Source organism: Chroicocephalus ridibundus, chromosome 7 (genome assembly GCF_963924245.1).
Source record: "Chroicocephalus ridibundus chromosome 7, bChrRid1.1, whole genome shotgun sequence".
NCBI classification, from domain to species: Eukaryota; Metazoa; Chordata; class Aves; order Charadriiformes; family Laridae; genus Chroicocephalus; species Chroicocephalus ridibundus.
Genome location: NC_086290.1, coordinates 314,072 through 341,884, shown reverse-complemented (window position 1 = coordinate 341,884; position 27,813 = coordinate 314,072). Strand labels below are relative to the sequence as shown.

At 39.4% G+C, this 27,813-nt stretch overlaps 2 protein-coding genes across 12 annotated transcripts in view; one reads left to right on the top strand and one right to left on the bottom strand.

Moving 5' to 3' along the window:
* TANC1 (tetratricopeptide repeat, ankyrin repeat and coiled-coil containing 1) overlaps nucleotides 1-3,129 on the top strand; it is an 82,196-nt gene extending 79,067 nt beyond the window's left edge. For all 8 annotated transcript variants that reach the window (XM_063342683.1, XM_063342685.1, XM_063342681.1 and 5 more), the window contains one exon: nucleotides 441-3,129. In XM_063342683.1, coding sequence (XP_063198753.1) covers nucleotides 441-1,809 — 1,369 coding nt within the window. In that variant the 3' untranslated portion in view covers nucleotides 1,810-3,129. The remainder of the gene's footprint in view (nucleotides 1-440) is intronic.
* A 104-nt stretch (nucleotides 3,130-3,233) lies between these two features.
* WDSUB1 (WD repeat, sterile alpha motif and U-box domain containing 1) lies at nucleotides 3,234-27,805 on the bottom strand. 4 transcript variants are annotated; one of them, XM_063342688.1, is made up of 11 exons: nucleotides 27,421-27,805; nucleotides 24,621-25,042; nucleotides 21,604-21,788; nucleotides 17,241-17,333; nucleotides 17,023-17,116; nucleotides 14,793-14,826; nucleotides 13,318-13,358; nucleotides 13,115-13,221; nucleotides 12,260-12,439; nucleotides 5,526-5,660; nucleotides 3,234-3,656 (listed from the first exon to the last, which is right to left on the bottom strand). In XM_063342688.1, exons 2-11 carry the CDS (start codon nucleotides 25,016-25,018, stop codon nucleotides 3,484-3,486), a joined length of 1,440 nt encoding a protein of 479 aa, XP_063198758.1. In that variant the 5' UTR covers nucleotides 25,019-25,042; nucleotides 27,421-27,805; the 3' UTR covers nucleotides 3,234-3,483. The 4 variants fall into 4 exon arrangements, with proteins under 4 accessions (XP_063198758.1, XP_063198757.1, XP_063198759.1 ...); XM_063342687.1 differs by having other exon boundaries at nucleotides 27,509-27,805; XM_063342689.1 differs by having other exon boundaries at nucleotides 27,584-27,805.
* Nucleotides 27,806-27,813: the final 8 nt, after the last annotated feature.

Genomic DNA, 27,813 nt, shown 5'->3' with positions numbered 1-27,813 from the left:
AGGAACCACCTTTTTAAGCTGGAAAAATACCAAACTATAGTGGTATAGTTGAAGTGTAGGGAGAGGTGTCTTGTCCAAGCAGAACCATAAATGGCCGTGAAGCAGAGATCAGCAAGTTTCCTACTCTGAAGATAACAGTAAGGAAGGGGCTCGAGACAAAGCGTCAGTTCCCAGTGTTATCAGCAGACTTCTGGCGCCTTCCTGAAAAAGCTTCCTCAAAAAGGGGAGGAGCTCAGGGCCGGGTCTGCACCTTCACTGTAGGAGAGACTTTCCTGGGTTGGAGAACACCCAATTCTTATGTTGTCACCAGCTGCAGCAGGAGATGACAAATCAGAGAATTTCTTTGGAAGTGGTGGAGGTGGATTAGTAGAAGGCAATGCTGAGACTCAGATTTGCCCCAGGTTTTTAAGTTTATGGTTTTTTTTCTTTTTCGTAAACAGAAAGCTACTTGCTGCTCTTGCTGACTTACGTGAAGCCACACAATTGTGTCCTGGCAATCAAGAGATAAAACGTCTCCTGTCTCGGGTGGAAGAGGAATGCAAACAGTTCCAGAGAACACAGCAACAGAAGCATCAGTCTCCACAGCTACTACAGCAAATTAACAACTCCGATAATGAGGAAGAGGGCGTTTTACAAGGCGTGAATGATAATTTTAATCTTAAAGACAGGGAGGATGAACTGCCACACCCTGATGAATCTGTTTCCTCTCCACAAAGGCTGCAACATTCCTTACCAGCTTCATCCCACAGCAGGACCCTTCAAGACGTTCAGCAGAAAGCCAGGCCTGCGTCCCCTCAAAGCAGAGCAGGCAATAAATACCTGAGAGAGCCAGGCTTGATCATGCAGCCGACAAAGCAGGCACAGATTGTAAAAACTAACCAGCACCTGAGCTCCGGCCAGCCTGGATCAAAAACGGGAAGCGGTCAATGTAACACAAAGACACAGTCGTCCCTTCAGCATCTTCCCCAAAGTCCCTTGCCAGTCCGGCACTCTAAAATTCAGCATTTGGATGGGACAAGCACATTATCATCCGGAAGCGGTTCCACAGATCCCGGTTCTGAACTGTACAATGAGAAGTTTGTGTCCAGCCATTGTTCCCATTCGCAGCATAATGAGAATATCCCTTCTCATTCTTTTGCAAGCAAGTCTAAAACTGCTGACAGGTTGACAGCCCCTACTCAAATGAATTTCAGTGAAGCGAGGCAGCAAAGTGCTGTAAGCGGTGGTGTCTCTTCCAGTTCTCCATCCAGCAGTATGGTTCTTGCTGGCTCAGCCAGCAGTTTAGCTGCAGCCATTAGTTTTTCAGACAGCGTTAAGGCGCCAGGCCCGGACGTTCGACTCAAGGAGAATAACGTTAATCAAGTTCAGGGTACCATCGCTGAACATAGACCTCGCAACACCCCGTTTATGGGAATCATGGATAAGACTGCAAGGTTTCAGCAGCAAAATACTCAGTCCAGTCGCACTTGGCACTCTCAGGCATCGGATGGATTACCAGCAAATGTTGCTTCTGGGGGCAGTCAGCCCTCAAATTTTGAGCAGTTCTCAGCCAAACACTACCAAAATAAAATTTCCTCTACTGGTGCTGCCGCAGCAGATAGCAAGGAGAATGGTATGCAGGCTAAAGAACGCGAGGAGTTTAAGTGCCAAATATCTGCCCCCTGTCAAGACAGCAGAGCACCTAAACAAGCGCCGCACTTATACCCCGATGCTGTGTCAAAACTGCCGCCTCACAGCAGTAAGGAAGGCCACCTCAGTCACGTAACATCTGCAAAACCAAAGCGATCCTTCATTGAATCGAATGTATAAATATTATTTTCTATATTTACAGGGTTGTAAAGCTTAGCTGATAACACCATAGGGTATTACTTCTGTACAAAATACCGCTTGGCTGGTTGCTTGTGAGTTTGGGTAAGTAGTCGCTGTTGGCCAGTACGTAATGGGATACAACCACTTAGGCTGTTCCTACCAGCGCAGGACAGTGACAGTAACTGGAACAGCAAATCTGCGTAGAAAGAGTCAATTAGGATCAGCAATCCACCAAAGTAGGACCTCAAGCAGAGAAATCCTTTCCACTACATTTTACCATTAAATAAGACTTTCCTTTTACGTAGGGCTTTTGGATCTATTACATCTCACCACTTCGGTAATACTTGTGCCTCTATAATGCTTAAGTGCTTACTCAAAAACAGTGTTAAGAAAGATACCTGCTGCGTAATACCCAGATCTGTATATGTATGCTTTTTTTAAAATCAAAGATAGTATTTTATCACTTTTCTACTAGTATCTAATTTGGGTTGCCTGATGTACATTTAGGAAGCATAATTAATTTGTGTATGAGTAAGCTATAAGCGGCCGTGTTTTGACATGTAAATATAACTATTTTTAGTAACTAGAAGAAATCAAGTAAAATAAACAGTGACATTTGCATGTGTATTGAAAGGCTTTGACCATATTGGTTATTGCACTGAAGAACACAATATTATGGCATAGTAACAATAATCGCACTTTATATAGTTTATCTAATCACCTTTGGGTGCTATCTTAAAGCAAAATGATGTATTCTTTATTCATGAAAAAGGTACAGCAATGAAACGTTTAGGAAGTGGTTTTATGGGAAACCTGAGAAATTGATGGGTGAAGATGAAAGTTTGAGGAACAGCGTATGTGCGGTTGCATGGCAGGGTGAAGTTGTGATGGTTTTTTCCAGAGGAAGTAAGTTTTTATATGGGCAAGACCATTCTGAACACGACCAGCTGTAGCGACGTTCCTGTGAGCGCAGTGGGGCTGGAGTGGTCTTTCCGCAGTGAGTCACTTCCCACGTCTTGCTCGTAGCCAGTGTTTTCTGTCCATCGTGAACAGCTGTACCCCTTTTTACAAATTCTTTTTGAGTTTGCATTGTTATGCTTTAGCTTATTTATTGTTTACTGTTTCTTTTATATGTTTAAAATTCCTATATTAGTCTTGTCCTGTAGTTCTATTTTTGCACAGCTACTGTATTTTTTCCATATAAAATAAAGATTATTAATATACCTGTGGGATGAGATGCAGTCACTGCTGGTTACAGGAGAAACTCTCTCCCGACTTTTTCAACTACATGTTCAGTAATAGGAAACAGAGAAAGACACATTTTTGTTTTTTTAATTAGAAGAAGAAATACAGATTATATACTTTGCTGTTTCCTAGCTTCTGAAAGACTAACTTTGGCAAAACCAAGACTCAGAACTCATAAATGTAGTGAAAATTTTAAGAAAACTTTATTTGAAAAATTGCACATCTTAAACAGAAATTACCAATAACTGAAGTTTTTCAGTAATTTTCTGGGAGCATCCAACAGTGCAGACTTTCTCACAAACATTTAAATGACAGCCACAGGTAGAACAGAAACATAATGCTTTCCTTCCAGTGGTTTCTGATGATACAATTATTTTCTTTAGCTTCATACAACTTAATTTCAATTGATTTTAATGAACACCTTCACAACTAAGTGGTGTAAGTGTGTTTCTGCTGCGTCTCCAGCCAGCGACCGATGGCCATTTTTAGTGTCCTGTTTGGTGTAAGCACAAGAGAGGGCAGAGGAAGGTTTGTCATGGGACTAGATCGTCTTTTATTGCTGATCCAGTTTTCTATTGCGTCCTTTTCATAGGAGTAGCCATCTACAAAAAAACCATCATCAAAAGCTTATATTTCAGCTGCTTGGGCCCTGTTACACTGTACAGTTTTAGCTATTTACATTTAAAAGGGAATTGGTATTCCCAAACAGGAAATTTGGGATACAGAAAAATTACATGGTCTGTGAAAGCTTTACCATAAACTCATACATACTTGTTTCAGATTACATGGTTTAATGCATTACAATAAAACTTTATACAGCATTGTTAAGATGAAGATATTAAATTATACCGTACTCAGCAAACTAACCAGTACAAGTTGTCTTAGAAAGCACTGCAAATGTATCCGTCAGTTACAGCTGCATCAGTTCATTGACGACGATAAAGCGGCGTATTGTTGGAAAAATTCTCGGATTTGTGTCTGAAACCGCCCCCAAGAGCCAGCTGTGGCGTAAGGATGGGCTGGGGAAAGGGCCCTGCCAAAAGGCTGCCCTTGTGCGGGGGTGGTTTGGGCTGGGATGTCGCGAGCGGCAGACACGTGCTAAACCAGCCCTTTCCCACGCAAGGGCTTGGCTCTGATCAGGTCACGGGATGAAGCTGTCTTCGTGCATTAACTTGTGACTAGGGTGCACAAGTGCTAAACAAACAGCCCCAAACTACATAAAGTCTTCCTGTGTCCTTCTTTGTGGTTAAGGAATTCTATCCAGTACAGCTAAAGTTCATTACAAGGCTGTAAATAGCAATCATCAGCGCTGCTGCCAAAGGTCGCTGCGCCTGCAGCCTTCCCTGTCTGACTGACAGAAACCTCAAACCAGGGAGGTGACGAGCCAGGACACGGCACTGACAATCAGCGTTTATAACAACATCGACAGTCGGTGTTTATAACAACAGTGCTGCTCGGGGCCTTGGAAAACAGGTTCCTTTAAAGGCGATCAGCCGATGCTCATCCCAGTGCCTGCACCTGCAGCTTCTCGGCTCTGGTGGTTGTGTTGCGTGCCGCGTCCCTCTACAGCCCATGGGGGAGCCCCACCACGCGTTTGTGGGTCATACCCAGCCCCTGCCCCAGTACTTAGAGAAATACGTGACACTGCTGGGGTTTGCTAGTTAAGGACAATGGGGCAGGAAAGCCCGAGGGTACTGAACCAGTACAGTACATGAAACAGGGCTGGTAATAAAACCCACATGTTAGTTAAAAAAAAAATAAAATGCCTGGGGGTGGGGGGTGGGAACTCCTGGCCAAGAGAAAAAAACCCAGTATAATAATCAAAGCTGTGCTATACTGAAAATGCATAAAAGGCATGTTGCTATTAAAGTTACTGCACGCCTTTGGTTAATAAAACCATTAGATTTTAATCACAATTTAAACAAACATTTCCATTTAGCTGGATCCAAAGATCTTTAGTAACGTTTTAAAAATAATTTTCACTTCAAGAACACTTTATAGTAAAAAAAACCAACCCCACAATGAAAGCTGACCATGAGTATAAACAGTTCAGGGTAGTTTCTTGTTTCTATCTCTGACTGCAAAGTACCAAAATACATTATTCCCGTGTTAAATAACTGAAGTAAAAGCTGCCTGAGCTCTGTGGCTCCCACTGCTGCAGGCTGCACCGTGCTCAGGGAGGAATATGCAATCTTAAGTTTGTAATTATATTTGCAAGGACACATAGAGGGAGGACCATTTTAAAAATCATCTATACAGCCTGATCAGCAGAGCTGACACTAAGGGAATTGCTTGATACAGTATTTTTCTCCGTATCAGAGATGTAATTTGGCAAATCAAACATTTGCCACAGTTCTATTTTGTTGCAACCGCTATTCAGAATAGTTTATCTTTCTACAACTGATAAGATATGCCAATTTTTGTGTTCCCATACCCTTAAGTAATTCATTTCAGTCAATTTAAAGGCATACCTGCTGCAATGACAGGATCCTTCATAAGCTCCCTTGTTATAGGACATAAAAACTCATCAGGGACAGTAACAGAGGTCATTTTCATCCTCAGTTCTTCAATTTTCTGGAGGACTTTACTGCGCCGGCCTAGTGACTCTGAAAAATTATCCATACGTGAAGTGGACAACGCAGACATGTAAGGCAAAGAGGTTAGGTCTTGCATTAATTAGCAGTTGTGTTACAGGAGACAGCTCCGTCTCGCCACCCCCCACCTATCACAGAAAAACACGCAGACGCCCCTGGCCACCGTTACAAACAGCTCAGCTGCAGCAGGTCATGCCTGCTGGCAAATAACAACTTTGGGGAGCAATGCAAACAAAAGAGTAAAACTAACGCAAGGACGTGGCCACCTGGCAGAACTGTATTTTAGCTGATGCACAGGAGAATCGCACTCACTGCACATGCAAAGCTAACGGGAGGTACAACTGCCACACAGTGGGAGACAGCAGTGTTTCTCCCTTGAAACAACTATTGAAGTAACCGTGTGAAGGTACACGTGCCATCGTCACCTCCAAACAGAAGACAACCTACCAGCAACGCACCTGAGGACTCGTCACCTCGGACCAGGTTTTGCCCTGCAGCTTGGCACAGGGTCCCCATTACGGGTATAAATGCTGCCATGTTTTCTTTCAGACTGTTTAGCTCAGGGGCACTCGAGCCAATAAAGTGAAGACGCATCAACAGTAACTTTGCTGTCTTCAAACAACGCCTCGATACAACAATAAGGTGTGTTTGTACACTGTGCCTGCAAATTACCCTTCATTGTGGTATGTTCTATTTCATGAAGAGATAAGGTCTTAGACTTGCAGCACATCAATGCTCGGGTAATGCTTGTATCAAAATGGAAATAACTTTTACAATTAAATTGTACACTGGCATTCCTCTGCACAGAAAAGTCCATCACATTTATAACGAGGTGCACTCTCATTCACACAGTATCAATAAAACTTCATTTACTCCCAACTGTCCGTTCTTAAAAAAAAATAAATTAAAAAAACGCCTCACTGTAGACAATCTCCTTGGCAAGACTATGATAAACCTTAAAAAAATCTGGGTAAGACGTACCGAATCCCTCACGATACACACGGACCACGACCCGTTGTTCAGGTCTCGTAACCAGAGCTCTGTTATTACAATGCATGAGATTGTTCCCACCGAACACTGCTACTGCTAAACTAATCGCAGAAAACATTAAGTTCTCTTCTAGCAGCTCTAGAGAGCAAAGTAAGAGTATCTTGATGAGTTTCTCAACTCCCTGTATTGTTTTTAAATGTTTGGCACAGAATTAGATATAATAGCACAAATGCTGCTAACTTACTATTATTAAACATGCTATATTAAATGACTTACATTTATAATTTGACTATCAAACAAGACAGCCCAAGCAGAAAGCAGTGCAAGCACTATGCACTCACTCCATGTAAACAAAAACAATGCATATTTGATTTAGCTCGATCCAAAACAAAACAAAACAAAACAAACAGCTGTATCCAACAGAAAACTCAGGCTGAAAAAATGCATGCGATTTCTGACCAGAACTGAACACCATCTTACATGCTGGGGAGTAGAACGACATTTCAGAAGAAATTGTTTTCAGAAAACATGAGTAAGACGCCTGGTAGCCTCGTCACCCTTCCCTTTATACTGACGTACAGCTCCAGTCTAACATACACTTAGTGTTCACAGTTGCTATTTTGTAATTTGATGGTATTTGAATATATTATTACAAATGTTCTCAAATTAGATACGTACTATTGCAAGGGAAGGTAGCAGAGCTGGTTCTTGGCAGAAAACAAAATCCCTTAAAAAAATAAAATCCAGTGGTGGGGATGGCTAGGGGAAGAGGGGCCTGTTCTTGTGAGCAGTAAGAATCTTTGGGTTCGGTAAAGATGCAACTAATTCATTTCAGTTCAATTAAATACAATCAATCTCTTTTGCCTAAAAATGACCTGTGGTGTCTCGGTGCCCTTATTTTGTCTGAGTCTGTGAAAATTGCATTAGTTTGGGGTTGCGTTTTTTTTTTTAAGGAAGAATACTTTGACTGACATTTGTGGGACTTGAAAGCTCTTCTCTCGACAATGTACGTATTGTGGTATAAACTCTTTTTCATGATCAGGTAAGGCATCACGAATAACGGTTAACACCTACTCCCCCATGAAGGGTCACAAGTTTATTTAAGTATCCCCAAACTGATTTGAGTACTATTACCTGTTTACTGAGATTATACAATAGCTGTGAATCTGGAAAAAAGAGCTGTATCTGTGTTTGAGACAGCAGCCATTCTTTCCAGCTTACTTGTGAGTAGAAGAGGAAAAAAGAAATCTGACCAGAAAAGTAATTTTATAGTTCTATAAACCATCACACTACAATTTCAACCTGCCAAAACTGGAAATGCATCCCAGATACCCGTAACCTTCATCTTGCAGCAGCATAAACCCTTTTTCCTTTTAAAAATTGCTTTATGTCAAAAAAACCTGCGGGTGTAACATGTCACTATTTTTTCTTCCCATCTAGTAGTGATAAGTACTAGTTCCTACTAGTTGATACGACAGTCTTCCAACCAACTGCTCTGCTCCATCTGCAGACTGGCCTTAACATACCAGTGCTTCCAGCTTGACTGAACAATTCATCATCTGCCTCAAACAACACGTGCAAAGTGATAAAACTCAGTCACACTAATACACAAGTTGTTTTAATCAGCAAAGACAAAAGATGTCACATTGTAAGAAAAACATGCAAAAGAAAAAAATTAACCTACATTTCCTTAATAAGGACTATATAATGACATATGTAAAGATAAAGACAATGTAAGAACTGGATTACAGTATTGAAATACAATAAAAGTTCATGCTTACTCTTAGGAAGAGTTTGCATGGCAATTCTGTAAAAATCTGCAAGATCTGCTTGGGATTAAGAAAAATTAAGAATATAACCAAAGGAAAGAAAGGTATACAAGGAACCAAATAATTCTGTAGTTACAACTGGATTTTGAGGGCATCTTCTACAATCTTCATCACAGGGTCAATTTTTCCTAAATTCCTTTCATGCAAACAGATTAAAGATTATTGCATCCACTCTGCACATCAGTTAACTACCTCCTGATTAAATCTCTAGTCAGGGATTAAAGAATTATCCATGACACATAATCTTTTGAAAGCTAGCTATAAAAGAATACTTAAAATAAGATTTTGTTGATATAGGCAAAGTCCGTGCAATTTTTTGTTTAATCTTGGAATCATAGAATGGTTTGTGTTGGAAGGGACCTTAAAGCCCACCCAGTGGCACCCCCTGCCCTGGGCAGGGACACCTCCCACCAGCCCAGGTTGCTCCAAGCCCCGTCCAACCTGGCCTTGAACCCCTCCAGGGATGGGGCAGCCACAGCTTCTCTGGGCAGCCTGGGCCAGGGGCTCACCGCCCTCACAGCAAAGTAATCTACACTGGGCAATTCCCCCAAAGTTTACTCCCACTTCAGTACACATGTAAGGCATAGTGAATCAAGTGATTCAAATTCTGCTCCAAAGTGGTGTTTTCAAGCTCATTCTCAGACCCAGAGTTTCTTGCTAGAGACATGAAACGAGAAAGAACTTACTCATACTATTTGTATGTACCTAGAGTGAAACCTTAAAACCAAAAGAGGAAGAAAAAACCCCCCATCTTTGATGATTTCAAAATGCAGCTTATCCACAGTCATCCTTGTCTTATGTTCTAAGGACACCCTGCAGTAAGTGAGGAGAGAGCTGAACTGTCTTTAAGACAATCCGTTCTCTTTACATACCTAACCAAAACCAGGATTGAGTCAATGAAAAGACGCGTCCTCAATGTGCTGCAGAAGAAAGGAAAGTATTTGCAATGCCTCCAACTTCTTTACAATTTGTGAAATTACACTACAAAATACTTTGTATGGCACTAGCCCCTAAACTGAAGGGGTGGCTTTGCAAAAAGTAGACCTACTCTCAGCTCCTGCCCACCCTCTGCAAATAAACTGAAGTCAAGATTCACCTTACGTTAACACATTCTGTAACTCTGGTAGGAAAAAAAAGAGTATGCAGGCGTGGAACAATATACCCCCATTGTCTCTTCTGCACTAGAAGAAGCAGCGTATTCCTTCGGTCAGAGACTGAACCGCGTCACAGAAGTGCAATGAATGTGTCATTGTGGCTGTTGCGAACAAGAAATCCTGAACTCTGTTGAATCTACACAGGCTTTTCAGCTAGAACGTATATAATGGTCACTTCACTTTTGCACAACATCTTACAGAGTTTAATACAGTGTTATTTATATTATACGACAATTAGGTTGGAAAGAGGCTAGTTCCATTTGCATGGTAATGAAGCATTCTTTCAAAAAGCTGTCAAAAACAAAGAAGCTAATGAAATGTTATGTGAACGACTTGCTGATCGCTTTCTCTTGGATTAAACTCCTTCAAAGGCGTGAGGATACCCTTTTTATTAAATGCAAATCAGAGCTAAAGCAAAGACTAACAGGACAATAAATAAGCAGCTAACAAAAAATAAAAGAAAAAGCTCCTATCCTGTCAATCATCAAGTAAAACGGTCTGAAAAATGCTCAAGAGTTCTTTGGCAAGATCTTATGGAACTAGTAAATGTTGCATTTTTAGAGCAAAGAAAACAGGTTATCAAGGAGAGAAAGAATGTGCTCATTCAAGTATTTGTATAGTGATGGACTCCTAAAATTTAGTTAAACTGGAATTTGAATTACACTGAAAAGCATGTAAGTTTTGGTCAGATAGTATTTTCCTATTTGGTAAATGCTTGAGCTACGGCAGACAGAGAACAATTCTTCAAGTCAAATATATCAGGCCGTAATTTCTATTCTGTGCCAACTGTAGTTGTAGAATGATATTTAGAAGCAGAATCACAAGCATTTACAACTTCAGAACTGAATGATTTGAATGATTTTATTTGTCGACTTTGAGTAGCACATAAAATGTTGATATAACCACTGAAGTGTAACCCATTGCTTCACATTGCATATATGCTGGTTCATATTTGTGGAGCAGCTTATGTTTATTAAGATAGTAAGTGATTTCAGTTAGAGCTTTTTTAAAAATTTCTTGCAGCTGCCCAATACCTGTGAAAATCTGACTCTGATTCTATAATGGGTGTTATGATGGGCGTTAAAGTACCTACCAGAGAACAAGCACTGCAAAAGACCAAAAGTCTTGAGAACAGAGACAGAACAATGAGCATTTTACCTGATAACGGGAAAGAACATACCGAAGCTCTTGCAGCTCATACGTGCAATCAATCCTCACTGCATCCTTTTACAGCAAATGAAAAAGCCAGAAAGCAACAGCTTCCCATAATCAGCCTGTATTCTACATGTGCTCTGTTTGCATCTTATAGCCTGCCTTAGAATGGGCTTTTACAACTCAGATTTTGTTATTTGAGTTTGAAATTGCTCTTGATAGTCATTTCAAATCTATCAATCAGGCAACATATGCTTTTGTTGATTTTTTTTTCCCCATAGAGAATGCTATATTTAGCAGGTCAGTTCTCATCACTGGTCACGCTGCATTCAGGTCTCACCTAACTTTATAGTCAGCATTATTTGATTAGCCTCAGCTGGTGATTGCTGCAACAGAGTTTTAGGCTATTCCAAAGTTAAAGAAAATGTGTGCAGAAACTGCTGAAGCCAAGTGTCTTTCATGGATAACAATTCCTGATAGATTCCCAGCATCTCTCTTGATTTCTAGAATTCAACAAAGCTGATAAACAGAGATACTATGGTGCGATACAGACCAGTGCAACACACACACAAAACAAAAAAGGAAGGGAGCAGTCTTCCTACAATGAAGAATACTAACTTCTAGAAATAAAACTGTACTTTTTAAAAGGTATATTAACTTACTCAGTGTTTTGCTATACTTGATCTCACTTTGGCAAACATACCAGCACCTAATTTACACCTAAATCTAGCCATCAAAATTAATAGAGAATTTATATTCAGAAAGTTCCAGTGTGGTTCACCATCCTTAAATTTCTTATTTCAGAATTACCGCTTTGAAATCATTACTAATATGGCACTTCCTCGTGATTCCTCCTAAAATGTAATCACAGTTTTGTAATAAAGTGACAGGACGATTTATCAACTAGGACACCTGGCGAATTACGAAGTGTCTGAGCCAGGCAAGCTTTGCTTGATCCTCAGTAAATGTCAACATCAAATGCTTAATCTCCAAAATAAGTAAAAACTAGAACATACCTTGTGTTTTTCTATTATGGTAACAGTACACTGAAGAATTTCATTGCTAAATTCAAAGTAGTTGACCACATAGTACTATAAACATGGCACTTTTGCAGACTGATAGGAAAAACTATAGAGTACCCTATTTACCAAAGTCAGAATCATTAAGTATACACAAAAGCTGAAATTCCTTTTCCACAGCTTAACAACACAAGATCTAAAAAGGAAAACAGAAACAAAAGCAGGTAAGATCACTTAACATGGCATTGTTGGTGGAAGCCCATTTTTATGTCTCTAGGTATAGGCAAACACCCCAAAGAAGTACTGTGGATTATGTGACATGAGGGGTTTTTATCAGCCCTGGTAATGAAATAAAAACGCATTTCAGAGGAAAACACATCCATGTATGGAACTCCTGACTCGCTTTCATTCCACCATTTCACATGTACTCTAAAGATTAAAAACTATTTGGATTTCTATACTCTTACCAATTTTTAATTCATTAGCCAGACTTTCTTTAGTAAGATTCAGTAGTTCCTTGCCATCAATGTTATTCCTTTTGAAAAGCCCAACAAAGTCTGCTAAGTCTTGTGCACAAAGCCAGGCTGAAACATCATCCTCTGACCAGTCCTCAACAGCCACCTTAGATTCATTTTCTACAGTATTTGCTTTGGAAAGAAAAGATAAAAAACATTATTAGACATGACTTCGGTGGGGGGAAATAATTTGGGTTTGTCTTTTACCTATCAATTTTCAAAGTTTGGAGGAATTTTCTCTCAGATGCCTACACTTCTGTCAAATTTGAATTGAACTAAAAGACAGAAAAGCATCAGCAGACACTGAAACCAAGTCTCATACCTCCTTAGAAAAGCAGAACAAAATCAAGATTTACTCTTGAGCTTTGAAAAAAGATCTATGTACCTTTGTTGCACATACTTTAGGTGCTGATATATTTTGTAACATTAATTATCCTGGAGTTTTTTTCATATAACAACTGGTAAGCTGTATTTTTTGCTGACAATTATGCTTGCAATTAGCATATTTTCTGTTTAACTCATTGCTTGTGATACTTGTCCAAAGTCTTTCAGCGCTCTGGGAATATTCATCTCTTAAATGCTGTCCAGAGAGCAAGAAATGGCGAATATCAGAAAAGAAGATACAGAAATATACTCCTAGTATATATTTTCTTTAAAAAACTAAAAAGATAATACCTCTGTAGGACATTAACAAGATCAATTCAGAGAAAAGATAAATAACGTGCACATAATCATTCAGTTACAAACTAACTGCATGTAAACAAAAGTGGGGGGTTTTGCATCTTCAGAAGGTGTTTGCACACTAACCTGCACAGGGCTGCTTAAGGTCAAAGTGCCATATGTTCACAGTTTTATCCATTGAACCTGTGGCAAGTAAGGGACTATATGGTGCAAAAGCACAAGTTGTAACATATCTACAAATAAAAACAGATGTGTGAAAATTCACAAGAAAAGATTTAATTTCTTTAATTTATTAACAGTAAAACAGAACAATCATATTGGATTCTTACCTGGTATGCTGAGACAAAGTATGAAGGGTATTGCCAGTAGTCTGTAAAGGAATATTTGTGATTTTAAATCTTTAAAGAACAACAAGAATATTCATTCATTTGTATACTTTCTTTCAAAATAAGGAATAATACTGCTTCTTGGACGATGACAGAAGTTACGTTCAGAGAAGTTATACAACCATGCCAAAGCTGATCAGCAGCAGAGTCAGAAACGCAACCTGGATTTCCTGCTTGAAGCACCCTATTCAATTTGATGGAACACTGCTGTCCTTCAACCACCAGCCACCATGGAACTTCCAGCATAACAATTCAGAAATACCAACTGAATTAATTACAACCATATTGGCTGGTTGCTCATGTGGGTAAAAACGTTTCATCTACAAATCCAGGATTAGAAATTACTAAGAGGCAAGTCAAATTCAAACAGACTTCATGATACAATCCTTCAGTTGGACTAATAATTACTTACACCTGTATTTCTCCTATTTGGCCACTAGATGCTACTAAAAAACAAAACCCTAACAAAACCCATAAGTTTTAACTTATGATTTGAAAGATTTTCCTTCTTATGAAAGATACTATTCCTTTGACAGGTACAGACAGACTGGAAAGATGAAGAGTGAAGTTACTCTGAATCACTAATTGATTGGTCAGCACTCTAGTTTTTTGACCTCTCCATCATGAGCAAAGTGCTCTATTTTAGGTTGAAATCTCTCCCTCCCATGAAGGTCTATTGTCCCCACTTCTCCTCAACAAGTTATTGTCCCATTTGGTAAAAACCTAAGGCCAGAAAAGGTGACAAATAGTATTAAGAAATACTTATGCTTTGGTTTTCTGCATGTTTCAGTTTTCTGAAGTTCTAAAAATCTAGGGGACTTCTTACGTATCTGTCTAAGCTTCAAACTACTAAAATAATTGCGTCAAAAACTGGGAAGGCATCAAATTAGTAGTTTTGGTGAAAAACTTTAATCCTAACTGAAAAGTTGTATCAATACAATAGCGTGTGCAAAGCCAGCTGGAAAAGTTTAAAATTTGTTCATCCTTCATTTTCAGCAAAATTATTATTAATACTATAAAGTACTAAAGGTAAATACCACTTAGAGATGAACCACAAAGGAGGTAATAATAGTATTATAGAAAATGCCTAAACAATTTTAAAGAGAATACATTGTATTTAACAGAAAAACATTTCTTGAATTATTATGCTTCTATGTTACTCTTATATTTTTATAGTCTACTGTAGAGAAGTGAAATAACAAACCCCTCAAAGAAACGTAAATAAAAAGTGACTAAGACTGGTAAATTTTCAAGAGATATTTTTCCTCAAATCCCCCTCCCCCCCCAAATGCACAGTATATATTTTGGGTTTACAGAGTGGCTATTTTTTAATATTTGTTTGATAAGGCACTGCAGAAGCAGTGCTGATATTTCAAGACAACAATCCAATGGATGATCTTGCACTATGCTATACTTACAGTTTCATATATTATGACACACTTGTCCACAGACCTTTAAAAAAAACCCCAACACATCAACATTAAAATGATGCAGAGAGGAAAAAGGAAATTATTTTAAATTAAGAATAGGAAGAAAAAAAAACTTTTCCACAAACAGAATAAGAGCCAACATTTCTTAACACACTCTATGAAAACTTAGATATTTAAATCCCTTCTACCCATTCCCATCTTAAAAGATCACCACTGATTAGCTGTACCTCCATCATGATGTAAAAACAGTAGTTAAATACGAGAACTCTGCAAGTCAGAGTTTCCCTGATGTGGAGGATTTGCACAGCGTTTACACAAACTGGCCCCACTCCCAGTGCTCCCCATCGTCTGTACCATATCTACTTTATGTCTTTGCAAGCAGTATCTGTAAAGCAGATGCACAGAATCTGGGTATCCACGATCTGCTCTCAGCACTTCTAGTTATTTTTGAAACCTTGCAGAGCAAGGAAGTAGTGCAATGCCATACATAATATACAGTGGTGCAATGCAATCAATGCATAACATATTTAATGAAATACAAATTGCATGGTTATTTACCGCGACAGCAGTGCTCCCTGAAAGACTTTATGGGATAGACATTTCACTTATGACAATATAAGTGAAAACAATAATTTGTACGTCTAATGGAAAATAAAATAACTCCAGATCACAAACATTCATAAGGAACTTCAAATACTGAAAAAGACTCTCTTGAAAAGAATACAAAGCAAAATGCCGAAGTAAGCTATTGTATCCTGGGGTCTGCATAGTTTTAAGTTTATCTGCTGGCTATTATAATTTTTATTTTTCCTTCGCAAGACGTTAGTTTTTCCGTTTCGGTTAAAAAAGTCTTTGTAAAAAAGACAATTAAAATTTAGAGTTGAATCATTGTATTTGTTATTTCAAGTTACTGCTTAGGCAGTTTAGAAGTGATCAAGCACTGTTCATGGGAAGTGCAGAATAAAAACATACATCCATTAATAGTCATAAAAACATAAATCATAATATCTAATTTATTTATAATTTCCTCTTTCAATAGCTTGATCCCTGAGGAAAGCCACTAGTAACCAGCTGCCAGTTTATCTTCGTGCTGATGACCACCAACAACCATCTGAGTCCGACAGTCCCACCATTTTTCCACACAACTTACTGCGTCCACTTTTCTGATCTGTATCTCACCAGTTTGGCTCTAAGACTACATTGGGGGCCCACGTCAAAAGCCTGGCTAAAGCTGAGGTGTAAAGCGCACGCTGCTCCCGCCTCGCTCACACAACAGGCCTCTCGTCACAGGTGGCAGCCATGTTGGCCAGGCTCAGTTTGCCCTTGGTCATCTCCTGCTGCTGTCCCCAACACGCTGTGCTTGGGAATGGCTTCCAAACCCACTGCAAGGATTCGATCCATACCCTTCCCAGAGACTGCCATTACACCGACTGGCCTGTAGTTCTCTAGATCCTCTACTTGCTCTTCTTGGAGGTAAATTGCATCTTCCTAGTCATCAGGAATCTTCCTATCACCTCCACCCTCCCGGGCCTTTCAGGCATAATACAGTGACCTTGCAATGACACTGGCAACCAACTCCCTTATCACCCTCTAACCAAGACTAATCATAATACTAGTCTCTGACTGATGGTTCATGATTAATTTGGGTCTTGACTATTATTCTGTACAGGGCTGACATCAAAACCACTGGTATGCAGTTATCTCAATTGTGCACTTTTTATGGAAAAAAGGCTTATGTTGCCATACTCTTTGAGCGTGGATCAGTGAAGGCATTTTTAATTTCAACCAAATCTATCACAGACAAAAATCTCCAGATATTTAACTTTTTAAAAGTTCCTGAAAGTGCATGAGTGAGAAGGAAATCCTAAATGGTGTCCCAAAGAGATGGTAAGATTGCAATGTAGATTTGTATTTTTCATAGATGCTAGAGTATCTGCATGAAAGGCCACATAAATGTCCCAAAACCAGGAAATCATGAATTACAATACTCAAGAGAACAGAGCTTGCAATGTCCTAAATTTCAAAGTCAATCACCTAAAAGACACAGACCTACTAGAAACACATTTCAATAGCTCTGCCAGTCACAGAACTACTCCTTAATTATTGGAAATATATTTTGAAATCTCCAACTCTTTTGAACTTTCTGTTTTACAACACTGAAGCGTGAACCTGGACAGCCATCTGCATGAAATTTAAGCAAGTAAAAGATACTGCTTACCCTGAAACTAACATCTGCCCATCATAAGAAAATGCACAAGCCAGAACTGGGGCAGAATGTCCATTCAATGTGCATTTATATTTCAATTCAACACCTAAAAATACAAAAAGTCAATTATTACATACGTATCTATTTGACAAGGTGTAAGACAAGTTGGATGTAAACTGTCACTAAAGACTTAGGACAATGGAATATGAAAAAAGCATCACTATACACACCTAAGAAATCCGCAAACAAAATAAGCCAGAGTTTGATCTGATTGTCTTGACCACAAGAAGCCATCTGGAAGTACGTGAATCCATGTTCACCATCTGATAAAATTCAAATATATTAATGGGAATCAGAAGCACTGAAAATAACGGTATATCAGTAAACTGTATCAGCATCCTTACACTGGAATTTGGTGAATTTCCTTAACGTCAGTACTACTTTTAAAAAGTGTTAATAAAAACAATTGCAGAAGTCCTAAACCCATTTAGAAGTAAGAAATAGGCATCACTATTACACTGTTTCCTGAACAAGCAGATAAAGACCAGAACTGGCCTCACATTTTAAGTTTTCTTGATGATAAATGTTCGATTTCTCTATCTACTGAGTGCAACAATATAGTCTTTTAACCTAAATTATATGCTTATATCCATTTCTTCTACAGTTCAGTAGTTCTCAAACTCAACCACCTACACATGTACAAAATTTGAGAGTATCTGACAGGCTATTTTCATAATTTTAAATGTTCCATTTTTTATTTTTATAAACTAAGTAATGTTTCATGACTGCTGTCCAGCCAACCACTCGAGAAATACTGCATTAAAGATGAAATACAACAGTAATAGTTTTATAGCTTTCCCCTCTGTATTCAGTGGATATGAACATTTCTGAATTACCGTGTTCCATTCTAAATGTGCTGTTTCAGCCCATGACGAATTATTTCTTATTTATTCTTAAATTCTATGCCAAATTATTTCTCCTTTTCTAGTCCACTGAGCTGGCATATCAGCCTGACACGAGTCACCATAACAATCTTTCAGTGGCATTACCCCTGCCAGTACCAAGTCTTAGAATTCCTACAAGAATCACCAGGATTAAGAAATCAGAAAATCGTAACAGACATTTTGAGGGCTCATATTTCCAGCTCTGTAGTTTACCAGAATTGTCAAAATGTTTACTGTCAAGTGTTTTACAAAATAATCCCAGAGATTTTATCTCCATTTTTCCACTACACAAAGTATATTTTAATTTCATATGGTTATCACAATAAAATCCCAGTAGATGTAGACCTGTTTGTTCACAGGAAGAGTCAGAGCTACTACAACTGTGACAGATCTTACGACTTACCTCAAATCTGTTAAACGTTAAAGCATCAAAGTGCATCATTTTTGCTAGGATTTTACAGTGTAAGATTTGGGTCTCACAGAGAGATGAGTAACACGCATTAGCTATCATGTTGTAAAAACATGTTTCTTGGTAACTAAGAACACGGTACTTGGAAACTTGGTCTGGATGAGAATTCTGACATGACGCACAGACTCTGACACTATTTTACAAGTTACCAAATTGTTAATGGGGTATTAACGTGTTGTACACACAGAGCATTCTGGGATAACTTGGGAGGAGGACTACACTGTCTTCCACTGAGGTTCACTAGAAAATTTTAGCAAGATCTGCCAATTTTTTACCAGTATTGGTAGGTAATTTCACTGAAGTTTACTTATTCAGGAGGAGGGCAGCACCAAAGGTTTTCAGTTGGATGGGAAAGCCCACACAGCATTCAACTGCTCTAGATCTGATGAGCTTCTATGCAACTGTGACAGAATCCACTTTAAAGGTAGGAGAATCATCTGTTACAAGTAGTCTAAAGCACAAAGAACCAAGCAGAAACCCTGGTTCTAATTTTGCTCTGAATTAAGCAGGTAAAGAGAGTCTTAATGTAAAACCATCTTTAATTGTACTGGATAAACACTACTTGTATGGATTTTGTATGTGTTAAATCTGCCAATAATCCCAGAAGTTTCAACCCTTGGTGATTAAATAGCAACACACAGAAAGGAAAAATGCTGATTTTCAATAACATATGGCTTAAGTAAAATTAAGTATGATCATAAACCAGATTTAAAAAATCCCCACACTGTAGGAAATACTTGCTTTCTTGCCTATTTCTCTCTATCTTGGCAGAAGGGCAGAAGGATGAAGGGCTGGCAACGTACTTTTTTAAACCAAGAGAATAATCACAACAGGAAACGGAATGGTGGAAATTACACCCCGATCTGTTTCAGCTTCAACATGTTCCTCTTCCCTCAGATGCAACCCTTGGTCCACAATGGAGTTTTTTGGGTAGTATTTTCACCAAGAAAGATCTAGAGGTGTTATTTAAAGATTAATCCCCTTTCAATTATGGCAGATTAATTCACTGCTGTCCCTACACCTTTCAGTGGACGCACATTTGATTGATTTGGTATTGTCAGTCACTAATTCTCTGTACTGAAGTATATGCTCACATCCTACTTCCTCAGCTTTCTCCTGCTTCTGTCCTGCTTTTTTTCTGCTGCTTCTTCTGCTTTCTTCCTGCTCTGGTACCACCTTCTTAGCCAAGGTGGTACACAGACAGCAGTACTTACTACTGTGTTTAGCACTGAAAGATGAGAGTGGCTGCTCAGTTATAATTTTTGGTACCTTTGAAAGAGCAGCTCATGTGTGCTCCAAAAACAGAAGCCTACATATCTGTATGGAGACCACTTTATCCCCATAGCAGATCTGGAATGCACAAAAGTAGACCTGGAAGGTTGTTAACACAAGTTACACCATTACGTCCTAAATCGGACAATGAGGCTTCTGCCCAATTTCCCAACCTCCATCAAAAGCAGATGATTACGTGATTTTCTAACCCTTTATTAAACACTTTTGCCTAACAAAAATTTATACAAATTAACCTTTCAGCTTTTCAGACTCTTATAAATATTTCAGAATTTCCAATATTACGTTGTTTGGCTATGACACTTTCCTGCACTGCAATTAACTTGTACGAGGATATTTCAAATAGAAGTTCTTTTTGTTTGTGCAAATGTTTCTTCCCACCATACAAGCTTAGACATACAACCCTTCAGTATTCCCACACAATTATAGAAAATGCCTGTGTTGTGACACAACTGTACGGGTTTTGGCTGGAATAGTAGCTCCTATGGTGTTTTTGGGACAGTGGCCCAAGCAGTGCTGATAACATGGGGGTGTGTTAGTCGCTGCTGGGCAGTGCTTGCAGAGTCCCCAGGGCTACCCCGCTCCTCACCTCCCACCAGCATTGGGCTGGGGGGCACAGGGAGCTCGGAGGGGACATGGCCAGCACAGCTGACCCCAACCGACCAAGGGATGTCCCAGACCATACAGCAGCATGCCCAATAAAAGAGCTGGGGGAAAGGAGGGGGAAGGCGGGGACGTTCAGAGTTAAGGCATTTGTCTTCTCAAGTCACTGTTAGGCGTGATGGAGCCCGGCCTCCCCGGGGATGGCTGAACACCCGTCTGTGATGGGAAGTGGTGAATGAATTCCCAGCTTTGCTTTGCCTGTGTGTGCAACTTTTGCTTTCTCTATTAAACTGCCTTTATCTTAACCCATAAGTTTTTGTACTTTTGCCCTTTGATTCTCTCCCGCATCCCACTGGGAGAGAGTAAGCGAGCAGCTGTGTGGGGCTGAGCTGCCCACCAGGGTTAAATCACGACAAGAATTTTAAAAGGCTATACACAAAAATGCAAAACTTTCCGTGAGATAGCTGGAAGTTTAAATATGCAATTTTCAGTATACAAGTTTTTGCATATAGAGAAACTAATTATTTTAGTTTCACAGAAAGCCTTACAAATGTGAAATGAATGAGAACTGAATATAATGTGCAATACAGCCCAGAGAAAATCCTACGTTATACACGCCTTATGTTTTTGATCTCAATACCCAAATATATGCAAGAATATCAGATTTCGTTCTCAAAAGAAAATAACTGTGAAGGAACAAGCACATAATGACAAAATTGAAATGCAACTTACACAGTGAGGTCAGCTAAACCAGATGTAAGACATTTAACAGTACCAAATCTTGTTGGGACACATCAGACTCTGGGCTTATTGCTCCCCCGAATTCCTCCAACTGAGAAAGTCAGGTGCAGGAAAAGAGTCTATCCATTCACATCCCACAGCTCAAGCATTCAGCTTATTAGGTGTACAGTTCTCTGCATTGATTTAATCCAGTCCTGCTCCTTGGGGAACCAACGTATGAAAGAGTAAAGTGGGAATGGTAATCAAGCACTGCATCTTCTGACTCCCTTGTGAGCCCCGGGAGGTAGGCTTCACTTACAGACACTGCCCAAATGTTTTCCAAACCCCCGACAGGAGTATTAGCTACTGAAAGCTATCATAAGCACGCTAATCACCTTGTTCGTTGACCAAGCATGTTCCTCATCATCAACCTGATGACAACTTTTACTTAAGAATATTCAGAATATTCTAAAACATCAGCATCAGTATCTTGAGCACTGATGACAAAAAGAATATGAAAACAAGAGCTAGAGAGAAATGACTTGACTGATGAGTCAAGTAACTAACCAGAAATTGGCTGTGAAGAAATATCACAGCAGGTAACGCCAAGATCATGTGCTTTTTCATTACACAGGCATCTCATTTTATCATCCCAAATGGTTAAATCACCACACGATGATCCAGTGACAAAGAAATTTCCATTAGGAGAAAATGCACAGGCCACCAAAGAACCATCTTTAACATTCCCAGATCTGAAAAGCAAGAGTACATGGGATTTGAATTTAGAATAAGTAATGTTCTGAAGAAGTGATCTCTAAAATGCAATCTGTTACAATAAGCCAAACTGTTACAAGCTTTGCACTTTGGAACTTGGTAATATAAAGGAGAGAAACTCACACCAACTGCGGAAAGAGATGCAAAATAAACACAACTGCAGGAACCAGGAGCTACTCTTTGACTGCAGGAGGAAAAATGTGAGATGGCACCCCAAGGCAATAATTTTAACTGAATGATAAATTAATTTTTAAACTAAAGACAATCTGCGTGGACTTACCATTTGAAAGGCACAATGCATTGTTAAAATTCTATGGCTGGATAAATTTTAAAAGTCAAAGACAGATACACAACCATCATAACACAGACTTACATGTACACAAATGGGATAAAACAGAACACCCACTAACCCATTGATAAGCTGTAGCTAAGTAGAATACTTCGTGGTTTATGATACGGGGTTAATTTTGGACTACTCATACACAAGAGAAAGCAATGTGAAAAAAAAAGAAAGATTTCTACATTTTAACTAAGTCAGTCAAAGCACTTTGTAAAACTGATCTTAACAGAAAATTCCTAGCAGATATAGAAGCGTGGTCAATCCTCAGGAAGGAAGTAGAGTCAACCCAACAGCCTTAGGTTAGCTGATAGCAACCTAAAGTCAATTGGAATGAAGTGTCTCACTCCTTTTAATGGACACTAAATCCAGCCCAGCATGCATAGTTGAATCTTTAAGCACAGGAAAAAAAAATCACAGCCGAAAGCAAGTCATACAACAAGAAACCGTCAGTCTTATTTACTCTGCCATTGTATTTTGTAGAACAGCTGCTCATTCTCCTTTGCTGATAGAAATTTTATTTACTGCCAGAGGCGTCAAACTTAATGACAGAGAAGACAAATCAATAAACTTTCCTGAGAGTCTCTCTAATCAGACACAGGACCTTCAAAAAAGCATTGACTCCCTTAATTCTATCATTAAGAATACTATCAAATACACTACAGTGCTTCCCAGTTTTATATGTACAATTCTTTTTCCTTAGTGCAGCTTTTAAAACTTTCCTGCTTTCACACAAAAACCTGCAGATGCTGCTTTGAAAACTAAAAATAAAATCAATAGTACTATATATTTTCAGAGTATATATTTAAGTCTTTCAGGCCATCAGCATTGGAACTACTGAATACTGAATACTTTAAGAAATACACATAAATTAACTTGCTTTCATGTTGTTCACATCCATCATAGAGATGATTAAAATAGCCATCTTACTTCACCATTTGAACAGACAGTCAATTACAACAGTTGAGCTGATAAGAAGTAACTGAGTACCTTTGTTGTAATTACCATCCATATATTTAGTCAAGTGACACAACAGCGTGGTAAAAGGTATTCTGTGTTCTCTTTTTATCAACTGTTGCAAAAGAAACAGAGTACCACAGACTGACGTTAGATGGTTAACTAAAATCTTCTGACGTTTTTAAGTACCCTTGATCTCAGCTTTAAGAAAACAGGACAGGACACGTGCACTTTTCTATCTGCAATTACAAGTGACAGTAACAATAAAAAAAATTCATCAGCCAAATATATATATACACACACACATACCCCAAAATATATACCATTAAAGTTAAGTAGACTATTGTTGGCATGTTAACACTTCGAAATGAACTTTTAAAAGTGAAGTGGACAGGATTGGAATGTTCAAGTTCTTTCTTGTTTCTTTACTATGTAAACACAAAATAGAATAATTTCTGCCGAAAACAACAATATAGCTTCTACATAGTCATTATACCTCCACCTTTCAACTAGCAGGAAATTAAGGATGTAGGTCTAAACCATACATCACTACATATATTAACAGCCTATACTTGTAGTAAATTCCTTTTAATATTTCTGGGGTTTTCCCTGGCAGTAACATGCTTGACAGGGGATTACCAAAACAAAGCAAATTTGGCTTTTAGAAATGGCTGCTCCCTCATCCTGAGTGAAAGATCTCATCAATTCCCTCAAATCCCTAATTTCTTTCCTAACTTTAGAGAGACGGTGTAATTGCTGCTCTAAAACCTACACAATGTCTTGCCTAAGTACAGGTTACAACTGGCCTGAAGACTTTACTGAAACATAGACTGTGCGACATGACTAAAAATGCTCATCTGCTTTGCTTCAAACGTTTATTGGAAAGCGAGGTGAAAAGCTGACTGCCGTACTTAACTCACTCAGCTCCCATACTCATTTCTGTCACTGTTATGTCTTAAACCATAGGGTTTCAGCGTATGTCAACAGTTTCCAAACTCTTTGATTGCTGGATTACTATCAAGCTTCTAAGACTTTCCTGGACTCCAAATAGCCTTGTAATTAAATACTTCATTAAAAACCACTATGTGTAATGCAACATAAGGCACACAGCACAGTCAGGCTCCACCAACTGCATATTATGTATCACAGTTTGTTGACCCACTGTTTAAAAACCAGATGCATGCAGTATGCAATGCATCCTGATTTCATGTTAAATCAATGAACTCTCACAAACTTTAAAAAAAAAAAATCAGTATCTAGATGAAAGATAACTCAGTAAAAATTAAAGCTTCTTGAGTTTGCATTGTTTAACTTTAAAAAGAAAAAGATTCAGCTCTTCTCCCTCTCATCTTTTTGTCTTCTAAATCTTATTCCTGTTTCTCTGTGATATCAATCAGTGGTTGACTGACTGATATACCAGACTGCAAGTACAGTACACTGTACACAGTACAGCATACTACTTAAATTATATTCTTGTCATTGTAAACACGGCAGTCAAAAAATATTTGGCACTCACCTGTAGAGTTTCAGTGACTGCATGTTCCAAAGAATGAGGCTGCCATCCGCTGCCCCTGACACGAGATACGTGGAGTCAGGAGAGAATCGGCAGACTCTGACAGGACTGCCGCTGGGCTGCGCTAGCACTGCCAGCACCTGGCCATCACCAGCATCCCAGAGCATGGTTGTGCCGTCTGTTGAACATGACGCTAAAACACGTCCTGATGGAGAGAAGCAGCAGCAGTGGACAGCGTATGTATGACCTTTCAAAGGCGAGTACGGAAGCTCGGTAAAGTTGTTTAAAGAGTAAACACGAATTGTTTTGTCCAAGGAACAAGTAGCCAAGCACGATGATGAGAAGGCACAGTAGTTGACATCATCACTATGGTCCACTAAAGTGTGAACTAGTGTTGCCATTTTATTTACTTTCAACAAAAATATCTGAAAAGAAGTTTAACAGTTAGACTTATCTCTCCTATTTCAAAAATGAAACAAAGTACCTTAAGAAGACACATTCTTCACAAAAAAAAAATAAATACATTTGCAGAGGCAGATTTTTCATCTAAACATTGTTTTATCTTCAACTTAAATCAGAGATTAATCACAGCAATGAGATCAGGGGTTTATGACTTGGTCAGAATTAACATATCTAAACTTTTAATGCCAGCTTGTGATTTTGCAGTACAACATGCAAGATTATGTAGTAGCTACTTGGTCTTAGAACAGCGGCAAACCCAGTTATTCTAGTTATTTAAATTATGCTAAGACGTTCACTGTTCAAATTTGTTATTATTTGCATCTAGACACAACAGAGTAAATGGGCAACTGTATTAATTAGGGCTGCACAAGGAATATAGAATGATAGAATGGTTTGGGCTCAAGGGACCTTTAGAGATCATCTAGTCCAACCCCCTGCCATGGGCCCGGACATCTTCCACTAGGTCAGTTTGCTCGAAGTCCCACCACTTTCAGGGATGGGGTATCCACAGCTTCTCTGTTCCAGTGTCTCACCAGCAAATATTAAAAAGAACATTTACATCCTCTCTCAGCAATGCTATGCCTCTGCTTATACAGCAACCAATGCTGTAGGAGAGTCCTACAGAAGCAGTCAGAGACACTGTTCGCTCTTTATTTGCCTTAATTTGCTATTAGGAAACATGTCCTCAACTATCCTTTGCTCTAACAGAAAACAATTAGTACAGTATAGACCCAAGAGCAATGCTTCAGCTATACCAAGTGCATTTATACAAAAAATAATCTTACACCTTTATTTAAACACTTTCAGAAACTATAACCGCGTGTATTTGGCATTCTTTTTCTTCCCGCTTACAACTCCAAAAAAGTATGTTTGTATGTCATCATTAACCCACAAAAAGTAATCAAGAAGTAGTATCAAAAATATTCCTGGGAATTATTCTAATCTGCAGTTTGCTGAAATACATTCCAATGAATTATACCTTGCAGTTTGCAGATTCAACAGTTGTTACATTCCTTTTAAAAAGACAGCATTTAGAGCACTTGTTATAATACAACTATGAAGACAATTGTATATGTACTTTAGAATAAAACCAGACTAATCAATAAATTCAAAGCTGCAGGTCTAACATAGATGGGCACTAAGATTTGATGACCAGAGTCCAAGATAAATTTTCCTTTCCAGGCACGAATATCATATTCAAATTCAAACTTCTGCTAGCTTTCACAGTTAGGCAGCAACATTAGTGACAGCAAAACATCAGACTAAGACCAACAAGAATCTTGTGTTGCCCCAATTTTCATGTAAATCAAACACCACGTACTGAGCAACATATTTAAGTCGAAATCAAAATGTGAATATTAAGAGGGTGATCAGGATCTGAACCTCTCCAGAAATTGCATTTGCATTAAGCAACAAAAGAAAATATGAACTCCCTGCACATTTTCCCTGTACTTAAGACTGCTGGGACCGGTTTAGCTCTCAGCATCAGACAAGGGATTTACATTGCTGATGTCTGAGAAAGCCCCCAAAAGGTACATTCCAACCTGTTCCTCCCCATGCTGCAGATCACAGATAAGCTTCCCGAGAATAAGGAAGGACAGAGCCAAAAGGAAGTGCCTACAACTCTCAAAAGTTGTTTATCCTGAACAAAAGCAGCCATGCAATTTACACTGAGTTAATTTATCTAAACCATCAGACTATTATTTAAGTGCTTCATCCTGAACAGTAATTTCAGAGCTAAGAGGCAACCCCAAACAGGTGTTTATATATATATACACACACACATAATTGTTTTTACATTTTTATGCATACATATTTTACATATTTTTATACATACACACATATGTTTGTATATATGTGGACATATAAATATGTATAAATGTATATGCATGCATACACAGGTATATATGTGTGCATGTAGACAAAAAAGTATATAAGGGAAAAATAACTGTTCCTTTCTGGCAGTACTTGGCATGCCAATTTAAAGATCAGGTATTTTAATACTCTCTATTTTAGCTTCCAGGTTCTCCTAGTTTTATTACTAATTCTCTTTACAACCTTTAAACAGATTACGTAGTGTCAACAGCATCTCTCATTTGTAGAAAGAAAATCAACGTACTTCCTTCAACTATGAGAAACCAGAGTCAGACAAAGCTTGACATCTGGAAAGATGAGGCTAAAAAAGGCACCTTAATCTCGTTGTTAGATTTTCAGGAGCTCACTGCAGAAAAGCAAACCTAGGAATGAGAGGTTTCGGGTATCAGTAGTTTAAACTCGCTGCGGGAGCAGCGAGGATCCGGAGCGTTTGTCACCAGAGAGACGCTTAGCGATACAGCATTACCTTCTCTAGAATTACAATTTCGCTAGCCCACAGGCAGCTGCTCACGGAAAACGCTGGGGCGGTGCCAGCACCACCGTCAGCCCCTTACCGCTGCCACCGCCGCGGCCTGGACCCCGTCACGCCGCGCTCCGGAGGCGCCGGCCGGGGGCGGTCGGTCCCTCACCCGGGCTCTGGCGGCGGGTCTCGGTCAAGCACCCGGGAAGGGCCTTGCTTCGGCCGCCCCCGCGGACCTTCCGCAGCGGCAGCCGCGGGCCGCGCCGCCCGCCCGGCGCTGAGGGGAGGGGCCGGCCGCAGGGACCCCGGCTCGCCGCCTCTCCCGGGCACGGCAGCACCCCGGCCCCGCCCGCCCCGCCCGGACACGGGCCTGCCACCGCCCCGGGCAGAGGCGCTGCG

Bases quoted from the DNA above. Each gene is read 5' to 3' on its own strand.
- WDSUB1 (XM_063342688.1), bottom strand. From the start codon at position 25,018: ATGGCAACACTAGTTCACACTTTAGTGGACCATAGTGATGATGTCAAC. The intron at 14,827-17,022 runs GTAAGCAGTATC...TTTTTTTTAAAG, and splicing joins GGGCAGATGTTAGTTTCAGG to GTCTGTGGACAAGTGTGTCA. The intron at 13,222-13,317 runs GTAAGAATCCAA...TTTTATTTGTAG, and splicing joins ACTTTGTCTCAGCATACCAG to ATATGTTACAACTTGTGCTT.